The sequence below is a fragment of the Xyrauchen texanus genome, chromosome 8 (genome assembly GCF_025860055.1).
Source record: "Xyrauchen texanus isolate HMW12.3.18 chromosome 8, RBS_HiC_50CHRs, whole genome shotgun sequence".
NCBI lineage: Eukaryota > Metazoa > Chordata > Actinopteri > Cypriniformes > Catostomidae > Xyrauchen > Xyrauchen texanus.
The window spans coordinates 43,560,936-43,574,244 of record NC_068283.1 but is presented as its reverse complement, the minus strand read 5'-3'; the positions used below and the strand labels follow the sequence as shown (position 1 = coordinate 43,574,244).

Here is a 13,309-nt window from a genome sequence, read left to right as displayed (position 1 = left end):
CAAAGCTTATACGAGCCAGAACAGCAAATATAGTCTTTATCCGTTTACTTAACTTCACAAAGATTCTAGCAAACACTATATCAGAAAAAATAACAAGAATTAATAAAAACCAAATGTTTGATTGAGTTTTGAATTAATGCTTTGAAAGTAGATTTGTATAAATGAATTGATCAATATTAACAAGAACAGATGAAGAAACTGAACTGAATGAATCATGTGACTGTGAGTGATCACACAAATATACAGAATATCATCAATTATGAAACATTTGCTTCAGTGAATCCATGAATCTGATGTTATTGTTGATTATGTGATAAAACACGACTGTATTTCACAGCACATACGTGTCACTGGAACATGAAGAATCTCAGATAAATACTTACCGGAAATGATAAAGAAGAGGCAGAACAGCAGCACTATCACAAAGAGGACAATTATCACGACTCCTTCAAATCCTGCATGACTCAAACCTTTGTCCAAAGCAGATTTAAACAGAACTGGAAGAAGAGAAAAAACAAGACACAGTCCAATATAAACACACATAATAATAATAAAACACTTATAATTTAACACATGTTTAGTTTGCAGAATACACAGACAGTCTCTCTAACTTCATCAGATCACAGACTGACACTGACCCCGTGACCTTTGACCTGTTTATAATACACCTGACATGCCAAAGAACATGTTGAGAAGTAAGATAGGGGTTGTTTTAAGATCACTGGAGCATTTAAATGTTTTTCTATGCAGTGATCATAAATGATCCTCACTATAAACACACAGAGATTCAGCGCTGGACACATGATGGATCTGTCATGATACATTATATATTAATCATTGAACATTACACATTAAAGGATGTCATGATGTTGTTTTAGTGATATTAATCTGTGACAGACACAATATTCATTCAGCTGTTAATGTGAATTATCTGTGAAGACTCATATAAGAATGTAATCCAGTTATTTTAGTTTCTCTGTTGTTCAAGATCTCAAGTCCATCTTTACTTTCCCGCTCATGAATAACAGAGTTCAGACACAACTTCTGACTGAATATTTCCACTTCACCATCAATATACTGTAACAGAAGTTTAACACATCCAGATTTATCTTCAACACATTCAACGGGACAGAAGAGTTCACTGAACAAGCATAAATACAAACAAGAACAAGAACAACTAGATAGGTACATTTCCTGAAGAAAATGTGAGTGGTGCTTGCCGTAGCAAAACTCGTCAAATAGAATTTTCTAACTTGTTGCTAAGCATTAAAATAATGGTCATAGAATGTTGCTAGCATGTGTTTTTCATGATGGTGGCATGTAGGTGTTATGTTTGTGTTAGCATGATGCTAGCACAATTTAGCATGTTTTAGCACTGGGTTAGGTAAAGCTAACGTGTGTTAACATGATGCTAGCACATTTGTAGCATGTTTTAAGACCTCGCTAGGCGATGCTAGCATGTGTTAGCATGATGCTAGCAAGTTTTTAGAATGTTTTAACACTTCGCTAGGAGTTGCTAACATGTGTTAGCATGATGCTATCACAATTTTAGCATGTTTTAACACTTGGTTAGGCAATACTAACGTGTGTTAGCATGATGCTAAAACATTTTTAGCATGTTTTAAGACCTCGCTAGGCGATGCTAGCATTTGTTAGCATGATGCTAGCACGTTTTTAGCATGTTTTAGCACTTCGCTAGGCGATGCTAAAATGTGTTAGCATAATGCTAGCATGTTTTTAGCATGTTTTAACACTTCGCTAGGCGATGCTAGCATGTGTTAGCATGATGCTAGCAAGTTTTTAGAATGTTTTAACACTTCGCTAGGAGTTGCTAACATGTGTTAGCATGATGTTAGCACATTTTTAGCATGTTTTAGCACTTCGCTAGGCGATGCTAGCAAGTGTTAGCATAATGCTAACACAATTTAGCATGTTTTAGCACTGGGTTAGGCAATGCTAACGTGTTTTAGCATGATGCTAGCATGTTTTTAGCATGTTTTAAGACCTCGCTAGGCGATGCTAGCATGTGTTAGCATGATGCTAGCACAATATTAGCATGTTTTAGAACTTTGCTAGGCGATGCTAGCATGTGTTTGTATGATGCTATCACAATTTTAGCATGTTTTAACACTTGGTTAGGCAATGCTAACGTGTGTTAGCATGATGCTAACACATTTTTAGCATGTTTTAAGACCTCGCTAGGCGATGCTAGCATTTGTTAGCATGATGCTAGCACGTTTATAGCATGTTTTAGCACTTCGCTAGGTGATGCTAAAATGTGTTAGCATAATGCTAGCATGTTTTTAGCATGTTTTAGCACTTCGCTAGGCGATGCTAACATGTGTTAGCATGATGCTACCATGTGTTAACATGTTGCTAGCACATTTTTAGCATGTTTTAGGGTGTGGCTATGAAGATTTTAGGTCATTACTTATTGGCTGCTTGATAATATAGAGGGAGAGAGAGAGGGAGAGACGCAGGGCTGTCAGGCCCTTTTTGTCTGTGTGTATGAAAACGTCAGTTGGGATTTAAATTTCTGAACATTCTGCAATGTTAAGTCAATGGGACTTTTTTGGCCGCTTTTTCGTCCGCTGTGCGAACATCGTACACCCGATCACTTAGAAAAGATACAGCGCACCTCTCCTCAATGAGCCGCACGATTTGACACCTCTCAAACTTTGTGTGGAATAATAATAAGAAGAAGAAGAGGAATAATAAGTATGCAAGAGAACAATAGTGATGCCTTGCCTTTGGCAAGCACCACTAATAAACTGTGACATTATCTGCACTTTCCCAGTTACAACAAAACTCTGCAGAGCAACAACATTTCAACTAATTGTAAAATATTCACCCGTGATTCCTGTTGATGTGTCGACACTCATGCCACCTAAATTAAATATCTTTCATGACCTCTTAAAAACGAAACAATCAACTGCAATTCTGCACAAACACAAGAAGAAACACACAAAACTGACCAGAAGAGTTTCATCAAAGTGTTCGTGGATAATAATGAACAGCGGACGAGTGCATGTGCCGAGTTTAAGAGCTTTAAATGATGCTGTTTGTACACTGACGAGTTTAAGAAACTTTGTGACACTTTCAAATTCTGTGTAAAGATGCATTAAGTCACACTAAAACATGCTGGTGTAATAAAGCCATCTTACACTTTGCCGTTGTCATGACAATCAGTGCACATCATGTTTTCTGTCGGCTGTGCATCGATTCAACAATAAACTTCAGAGCATTTGATATGTTGCATCTGTGAGCTCTAAACTTCTGTTCAATGACGTCATTCAGCAGATGTTAAAACAGCAACATCGGTTCAGATATGTGGATAAATCCTGAAGATTAAAAACCCTGAAGAGACTGTTTATAAAACATCAACAACATAAACATGTACATCAGGTCCAGAAGGGAAGATCTAATGGACAACCAGCTGTTTGACTCCCATCATCTGCTGTCACACAAACTACAGGTCACCAGAAGTCTTCATCACTGAACAGAGGAAGATGAGACTAGAGGAATATAAGACAGGAGCAGTGAGATCTGATGGCCTGAGGATTACCACACCGGCTTTTATTAAAATCACAATAACGTCCCACAGAGACAGCACAATGATGAATAAAGAGAGACAGCACACTGATGAATAAAGAGAGACAGCACAATGATGAATAAAGAGAGACAGCACACTGATGAATAAAGAGAGACAGCACACTGATGAATAAAGAGAGACAGCAGAACAAACAAACACTGTCATTCCCCGTGCAGCTGGAGTACCAGAACTACAACACACACACATCCCGGGACGAGGACTCTCAAAAGCAGAGCAACATTATATAATGTGAACATCATCAAACCAATCAGCTGCTGTACGAGCAGAAATCACAACACAGACACGACAGTTTCACCCCAATCTGTGATCTCACAAACAATGAACAGATCGTGTGACGTGATTGTGTGTGATGAAGATGCCGTCGAATCTCCAGCATCAGTTCAACAACTGATGAAGTGACTAAGACGAGTGAAGAAACATCACGAGCAACAGAGAAACACGTCGAGTTTACTAGAAAACTAACAATGATTATCTGCATTATTGTGTTCATGATAAACTCTGTAGAGTGACACTTAAATGTGTTTACCTGAATAAACAACAGTTGAGAATATAAAATATTCTGAATCATAACTCCAATCATTAATAAATGTGTAAATTTTCCCTGTAAAAAAAGAAGAAACACAATCGTTACACATTATCATAAAAACACAGAAATGCAAAACAACAGTGACAATATTATGAAATAAATGATTAACAGAGTGATGATGTGAAGTCTGAACATGTTGATATTATGATTGATATTTGATCTCCTTTAATAAACTCAATCATCAGAAATGAATCAAACCTGTGAAGACTTTAATATCTGGATTGGCCCAGAGCAACATTAGAGGTCTCAGTAAATAAAGAACACAACACAAGACTGTCTCATTCACAGATCCTGAAACACAAACACACATTCATCATGAAAATGACAAATACAAAAGTCTTCAAAAGAACTAGTATGAAATTACACAACTTTATAAAAAGCTTCAGATAACTTGTTAAATAACTGAACAGAGATGTGAAATGAATAAATACAGCGATTAAATGATTAGAAACACTCACCTTCAGAAACACCCCAGAGGACAAAAGCACAAAACATGATGATATTTGGACAGAAGGCCAGAAACACATGAAGACGGAGGACTGAATCTAGAATAGAGTTTAAAAGAAATAAATTACTTGATTACAGCCTTTAATAATATGAATAAAATCTTCCTCTGTTGTGATTATCAGTAAAATAGCCGATCATCCAGATGCATCATGGGTATTTGTACACTAGCAGAGCTCATGTTTAGCTGTTCAAACTCAACTATACAAACCTCTTCAAATAAAATCAAACTCTTGATTATTAATTTCACTTCAAACACACAGATATATAATCTCTCATCACACACTGTGAGATTTATAAAGACAACAATGTATTTACCTACAGAACCATTGAAATCTTCACATCTCATATTCACTAACATCATCATTCCTGAATAAACTGTTTGTGTTGACAGCATTGGAGTCTCATTTTAAGAAAAGTGTTTATTGGGAAAAATTATAAGTTTGGATGTGAAGAAACATCAAATGTCAAAAATGTCCTAAATATTCTGGATCATCTGTCTGGACTCTCTCTGTAAAATATACATTTCCCAACATAGTATTTATGGCTAGAATTTGATTACTGTGGTGTTTTGAGGTATGAGTCAGGAAACAGATCTACAGAGAGCTCAAAGCATCACATGAGAGTTAGAATACAAGTACAATCAGAATCAGATTTATTGCCAAGTATGATTACACACACAAGGAATTTGTCTTGGTGACAGAAGCTTCCAGTGCACAAACAATACAACAACAGCAACAAGACATAGATAATAATATTTTTCCCCCTTTGTATGTAATGGCAGAAGAGGATTTGTTAGATAATATAAATAAATTAAACTGTGTATTTCACATAATTATTGCTCAGTGGAGCGGCTTTAACTGTTTATGAGATGGATAGTCTGAGGGAAAAACTGTTCTTGTGCCTGACGGATCCTTTCTGTATTCAGATTCATCATCATCTCGGATGAGGCCGATGACAGGGGTGTCGTCTGCAAACTTCAGGAGCTTGACAGAGGGGTCCTTGGTGGTGCAGTCATTGATGTAGAGGGAGAAGAGTAGTGGGGAGAGCACACATCCCTGGGGAGCACCAGAGCTGATCGTACATGTGCTAGAAGTGAATTTCCCCTGTCTCACAAGCTGCTGCCTGTCCGTCAGAAAGCTGGTAATCCACTGACAGACAGATGTGGGAACAGGGCGTTGGTTTAACTTAGTCTGGAGAATAGCTGGGATGATGGTGTTGAAAGCTGAGCTGAAGTCCACAAAAAGGATCCTTGCATATGTCCCCGGTCTGTCCAGATGTTGCAGGACATGATGCAATCCCATGTTGACTACATCATCCACAGACCTGTTTGCTCGATAAGTAAATTGAAGGGGATCTAGAAAGGGTCCAGTGATGTCCTTCAGGTGGGTCAACACCAGTCTCTCAAATTACTTCATGACCACAGATGTCAGGGCGACAGGTCTCTAGTCATTAAGTCCTGTGTTTTTTGGTTTCTTTGGGACAGGGATAATAATTGAGCATTTGAAGCAGCATGGGACTTCACACTGCTCCAGTGATCTATTGAAGATCTGAGTGAAGATGGGGGCCAGTTGGTTAGCACAGGATCGAAGGCACGCTGGTGAGACGCCATCTGGGCCTGAAGCCTTCTTCGTCTTTTGCTTCCTAAAGACACGGCACACATCATCTTCACAGATCTTGAGTGCAGGTTGCAGGAGGTGTTGATGTGTGTGTAGTGAAGGTCCGAGTGCGTGTGGGGTGTGAGATTGGGCTGTTTGAATCTGCAGTAAAACACATTCAGGTCGTCAGCCAGTCGTTGGTCCACAAGAATGTGGATGAGGAAGAGGAGGGAGAGGAAGGCCAACAGGAATATTTGTGTCTGATGAGATCTTTGCTACTTTAGATGATCATGTTCTTCTCTATAAAAGAAGCAGAAGAACTTCTCCAGCTAATGGAAGTGGATTGTGAGAACATGAACTTGTCTGAAGTTGATAAAGACACACAGAAGCTCCTCATGTCTGTCTGAACATTAACTGCAGTTCTGTCACATGATCTGTGATATAGATGAGATTATCTGACCGGACACACAAGACTGATACAGAATTAATGTAATTTCACATTACAACACAACATTACTCTTATTCCTGTATTTGATACACTGATATAAATGTATTTCTTCTATGCACTCAAAGTCACTTTGGATAAAAGCATCTCTCAAACTCGTAGATGGAAATGTTTCGAGTTTGGTCTGAAAAATCTCTTTCATTGTAATAAAAATAAATCTCATAGTGTGTAATTGTGTTTTTGATGCTTTGTGATCCATTAGAAATATTCCAGCTCAGCATTATATTGATAATATAAATTATCACAGAAAATAATCTTGACTTGTTGCTCTTTATTCAGAATTATGTTAAATACCCCAATTCTGAAAAAGTTGGGACAGTATGAAACATATTAATCAAAACAAAAATTAGTGATTTGTAAATTATATTCACACTTTGCTATATTGAAACCAGATTATATTATATATACTTTTCTTTGTGAATTTCATTGTTTTTTGAAAATGTCATTTCAAATCACATGATTGCAACATTTTTGTTTTTATTATCATACTGTACAAAATTTTTCCGAATTGGGGTGTATAACAATTATCACAGAAAATAATCTTGATTTGTAGCTCTTTATTTTTTATTTATTTATTATTATTTAAACAGCACAAATTGCATTTACAGTAAGACACTTGAAATGGAAGTAAACAGGGCAGGTACTAAAGAGGGTTTAATTCAGAAATGAAGCTGTATTTTGAAAGGCACACAAACAATATTAATTCAATTAAACATGTGAATTATTTGATTGGGTGAGGAGCTCGAGTAAGCTGCTGCTCCGTCCAGTGCTAGGAGTCTGTTGAGTGGTTTGGGCATCTGGTAAGAATGCCTCTGGTCACCTAGGGAGGTGTTCAGACCGTCCAGCTGGGAGGAGGCCTGGAAGACCAGGATTAGGCGAGAGATTACATCTCCACACTGGCCTGGGAGCTTGAGGTCCCCATGTCAGAACACAGTTAATGTGGCTCGATAGCGAAGCTTGGGGCCCCTGCATGAGCAGCTGCCTCAACCAACTCGTGATAGTTGTTGAAGATAGATGGATGGACTTTAATTTGCCTTGTTTCTTCCATTTTAGAGTTTATAATTGAGGGACGAGTCTAAATTATTTTCTGTGTAATTGGCATTACGATTACGATTGCGCTTAATTTACAGGATATTTAACCTGAATTTACATTCAAGCAGCTTAAATTAGATTACAAAAAAATTCTATTGAGTTTGAACTTCTTTATGGTTATAGTTTTAAATGTGTTACGGGTTTCAGGAAATGTTTCTTAGTAATTGGGGAAAATATGCTGCAATATTAGACAAAACTAAATCAAACTATTGTGTTGATTGAGGATACAAAGGATTTTTCATATTGTTGACTTACCAAGTAGTCTCGGTACCAAAACTGTGCTGACGAAAAACACACAATCCTGCCCACTGAAAACTTTACATCTGTACTTTCCCTCATCTTCAGCTGTCACATTGATCAACAGGAGGGAGAAGTTTCCATGTTGAATCTGGTCAGTAAAGAAATGAGCTCTATCATGATAATCCTGATGCTGGACCTCTGGCCGACTCTCACCATCTTGATACAGATGAACCAGAGTCTCTGAACCAGAACCAGATTCAACATCCGAGTCCGAGTCTGATTTTCTCCATTCCACCTTCAGATCCTCCATTGGTAAGGGTTCACCAACTAAGCAGTGCAAAACCACTGAACGTCCCAGAGGAACAACCAGTTCACAAGTGTGTTCAACCACGGCAAATGAATCTGAAAAAACAAATTATTTAAACTGTGAAATTTATAAAATGTTTTTGTTTACAGGCAAATAAAGTGAAGAATGTTTTGTACATAAAATAATTGAGGAAAAACACAAGATTAACATGCAGAACTGTGTTAAGAGATGAAACACAAACTCAATAAAGTATTTTTATTTATTATTTCAGTTGAATGTCTTTGTAGCACTGGAATTCTGGAAAGTTCAGTGATTTCTCAAAGTCTTCAGTGCTGTCAACAGTTCAAGATGTTCTTATAATAACTGTCAAATAAATCGGTTTATGGGCTTTTGACTTTATAGATAAAAAGAGTGAAGCTGCGAGTCCATGAACACAATCACTGCAACATCTGACACTTCCTTTTCCCTTCTGAACTATTTGTTCTAGAAACACAATTCATTTTGTCTTTGGATTTAACAGATTTAATAAATGTTGTTATCCTCACTAAATATGAGTCATATGATGATGATCATCCTGCATTAAACTGACAAACACATTGTTGATATTCAGTTTGTCAGTTTCACTGTATGAGTCTGACGTGTCTGTCCTCTTCATTGATGATATGAGACATATTTCTGTTTATCTCATACAGACACTCGTATAAATAACACATCTAGATCTCTGTAACAGCACAAGTGATGCAGCACAAATACATGTTCACACTGTTCTTTGACTGAAGAATTGGACTAGTTAATGTAGAAACACCTCAGTGGAGTTTATGACCGTAATAACTGAAATTAAACAAACTCACTCGACAAAACACAAATGTAATATTATATAAAAAAAAATAATACAATTATACAAAAGCATTAATCAAGACTATTTACCATCGATTATATTGAACGTTGCACTGCCGGAAAACACAATATCCCCTTTGCTGTAACCGGTGCATCTGTATTCTCCTTCATCTTCAGCTGTCACATTGTTCAACAGGAGGGAGAAGTTTCCATGTTGAATCTGGTCAGTAAAGAAATGAGCTCTATCATGATAATCCTGCTGCTGGTCCTCTGGTCGACTCTTATTATCTGGATACTGACAAACTAAATCTGATTTATCTCCTGATCTTCTCCATTCCACCTTCAGATCTTTCTTCAGTAAACGAGGATCAATGAAACAGGGCAGAACCACTGAACGTCCCGGAGAATGAATACTAACTGGACGTCCCGGAGGATGAATACTAACATATTTCACAATGAACCCTGAAAGATTATACATTTTCTAATGTGAAATAATTTCTAAGACAAGAGAAAAGGCAATTTTACATGATAAAATATTTAGTAAAAACTGTTACACTGTGTACAGAGAAATGGAGACTAAATTCAACTGATTATATTGTATTTTTACAGCTCCAGATGGTCTTTATTTACAGCACATGTGAAAATCCTTCTTGAACAAACCTTTTTTCTGTGATGTGAAGTAGATTAAACAGAGCACAAGTGCAGCTCCAGCAGCAGTGATACAGAGAATCAACACCATTATGTGTAAAACAGACAAACCTGAAACACAAATATCAGTTAACACCACAGATTTTGTGTTTCTCTTCATGAGTTTTGCCTTTCAAATGTAATTTCCACCAGAAGTAATAATGAACAACACACTCAAACATTTAGTGTCCATACTTCAGTATTCACACAGTGAGCACTTGATTGTAAAACTGGAAATCTGCTTGTACACTTGAGTGACAGATCCAGTTGTGTTTAAAGCTGCCAGCAAGTGATTCATTTGGGAAATATGTGCAAAACAGAGAAGCAGAGCAGAATGTAAATCTCAGTCACCATTCACTTTTAATGTGAGGGTGGAAGATGCATCAACAGTGACAGAGAACACATTTAGTGTATCACCAACTAAAGAAAGTCATACAGGTTTGGAACAACATGATGGTGATTAAATGATCAAATGTGGAATTACAAGTGCCATTAAAAACTATTTGTTAACATTAGTTTGGCACCCTATGTGAGTATTATAGTATAGTAAATGTCCAGCATTGTTTTTGTTCTCTGTCTTCTAAATTATCTGTATTTCTGTATTTCTGTATGAATTCAGGCATCGCTTGTTCATCTATGGCCGTGTTCACAATGATATACTATCCATACTGTCCCTGTTTCTGATACACAGATATAACAGAAACCGTAAGAGTAGTAGTAATGTAGTAATAAAGCACTTATAACACGACCTTATGCTCCATATTAATAGATAACAATTCACAATAAGTTTCTATTTGTTAACATTAGTTAATGCTTTAGATATCATGAACTAATACTGAACAAATATACAGCATTTATTAATCTAATGTTCATTTATAAACACATAAATTGTTCATTGTTAGTTCATGATGCATTGACTAATGTTAACATATATAACTTTGAATTGTGTGCATGTACAGTATTATTACTATATGTTGGAATTAATATTAACATGAACATAAAAGTATTGTTCATTGTTAGTTCATGTTAACTTTATGTAACTAATGTTAGCGAACACAAACATGAAGTGGTACCCATAAATGTCACCTGACAGGAAACAACAACGATGTGTTAGTGCACGTCTCATTTCCAGTAATGATTATTACCAAGAGCAGCTCATGTGAGTATGAGAAGCAAGTTTGTAATTACAATTAGTCAAACAGTTTCTTTTATAAGCTTTAGATCGTTTTTTAAAGTTATTCAGCCAAGAGAAGTGAGTCCATGTTTGATTAATATATGTAATTGTAATCTAAAGGGAACCAGTTACAAGTAATCCCTTACAATAAAACTCTTAATTATGATTGTGTTTTGTCACAGAGTTTTCTTTACTAAAAGTGTTTCTTGCAACTGGGTCTCAGTTTTATTTCATTTAATCAGTTCTTTGTGTTCTCTTTTGTTTTATTGGTTTTTACAGTGGTATAAAGTTATAAGCCCCAGAAATATTTAACAAATACAAAATCAGCCTGTGTTAAAGACATCGACTTAAAATGGGTTTGACACATCTGTAAATGCACACGGCCAAAAGTATTTATGTAAAGTGCCAAACCTGCAATATTAATAGAAACAAAATACTGACCCACACACACACACACACACACACACACACACGCACGCACACATATCCCTAAAGCAGGACTATCCCACATTAGAGGTGACTGAGGTGCTTTTTGTCCACAAACAGGAGTAAATATTCAGACTTCACTTTGAAAGAGTTTCTGAAGAACTGAAGCAGTTAATGAACAAGATCAAACTGTTACTGTCACATTTATAATGCTAATTCAATTTACATGCAACTAAACAACTAAACTGTATAAAACTCATATATCAGTTTAAACTTCAATTATTGCATTTATGTGTTTTTCTTATTTATCTCTGACTCACCCAGTTGTTCCAGTTCTACAGTTGTGTTGGCTGAAACTCCTCCAGCAAACACTTGACACATATAAACTCCTTTATCTTCAGTTCTGACACTCTTCAGTCTGAGAGAGAAGTTTCCTTTGGAGATTTCATCAGTGAAGAACTCAACTCTGTCTATGTATTGCTCATGTGATGATTCGGGTAAAGGTTCATTGTTTTGGTAGAGCAGGACCAGAGTATCTCCATCTTTATCTGTTTTCTTCCATGAAAGCTCTTCAATCTCTTCAGGTGTGATGTGAGAGTCCACAGAGCAGTTCAGAGTGACGTCTTCACCGCGATAAGCAGATATGGAGTGATCTGATCCCGAGACTATCAAACGCTCTGAAAAAAGGAACAGTTGCAAATATACAGCGTACAATTTTATTATTCAATGTTAATATGCACCTCAACGAGATTCTTACCAACATGTTTTATTTCGACCACAGTTTCACCAGAATCCTGCCCACTGAAAACTTTACATCTGTACTTTCCCTCATCTTCAGCTGTCACATTGTTCAACAGGAGGGAGAAGTTTCCATGTTGAATCTGGTCAGTAAAGAAATGAGCTCTATCATGATAATCCTGCTGCTGGACCTCTGGTCGACTCTCACCATCTTGATACAGATGAATCAGAGTCTCTGAGTCTGATCTTCTCCATTCCACCTCCAGATCCTCCATTCTTAAGGGTTTGTCGACATAACAAGGCAAAACCACTGAACCTCCCAGAGGAACAACCAAAGGATCAGAGAGACCTTTCACTGTAATGCCTAAAAAATGTAAAAACACTTAATTTAATAATCATCATGAAGCCATTATTGTTTTATACTGTGATACATCATATCACTTTGATGAAGATGAGATCACATTATCTCTCAACACACTCGATTTATATTCTTTCACGTCTTTATTGAACACATCCCATTAAACATTTGCAGTGTTGTGGAAAAAAGTAAGTGAACCCTTAGATTTAATAACTGGCTGATCCTCCTTTGGCAGCAAATAACCTCAACCAAGCGTTTCCGGTAGCTGCGGATTAGACCCGCACAATGTTCAGAAGGAATTTTGGACCATTCTCCCTTACAGAACAGCTTCAGCTCAGCCATATTCTCTGATAATAATTCTACATCCAGTATATTCTACTTTAAAGTTTCAATTCTGGGGCAGAAATTATGTTTATGTTTTGGCCTGTGTGATCCCGCCCACTGCTCACTCACCAATAGTATTTCAGCACTGCTGAGTTGCCAGATTTGAATAAGTTTGCAGGCAAACAACACTGCATAATGCAGCCATGTACGCCAGCAAACGAACTGGATCAGAGATAACAGATTCCACCAGACCTAAAAAGCCTCACCATCCATCTAAAAACCACCATGACCGGAGGCGTAGTAAAGCAATGATAAATATT

The 13,309-nt window shown here is 36.9% G+C and overlaps 1 protein-coding gene across 1 annotated transcript; it reads right to left on the bottom strand.

Moving 5' to 3' along the window:
- Positions 1–3,860: 3,860 nt before the first annotated feature.
- LOC127648186 (junctional adhesion molecule-like) lies at positions 3,861–13,007 on the bottom strand. The gene is made up of 8 exons (XM_052132767.1): positions 12,986–13,007; positions 12,327–12,671; positions 11,890–12,246; positions 9,943–10,041; positions 4,658–4,744; positions 4,398–4,490; positions 4,140–4,214; positions 3,861–4,012 (listed from the first exon to the last, which is right to left on the bottom strand). Exons 1-8 carry the CDS (start codon positions 13,005–13,007, stop codon positions 3,861–3,863), a joined length of 1,230 nt encoding a protein of 409 aa, XP_051988727.1.
- Between the last annotated feature and the right edge of the window lie 302 nt (positions 13,008–13,309).

Bases quoted from the DNA above. Each gene is read 5' to 3' on its own strand.
- LOC127648186 (XM_052132767.1), bottom strand. From the start codon at position 13,007: ATGGCTGAGCTGAAGCTGTTCT. The intron at 12,672-12,985 runs GTAAGGGAGAAT...TACATTTTTTAG, and splicing joins GGCTGAGCTGAAGCTGTTCT to GCATTACAGTGAAAGGTCTC. The intron at 4,013-4,139 runs GTAAACACATTT...CACTCGTCTTAG, and splicing joins CTCAACTGTTGTTTATTCAG to TCACTTCATCAGTTGTTGAA.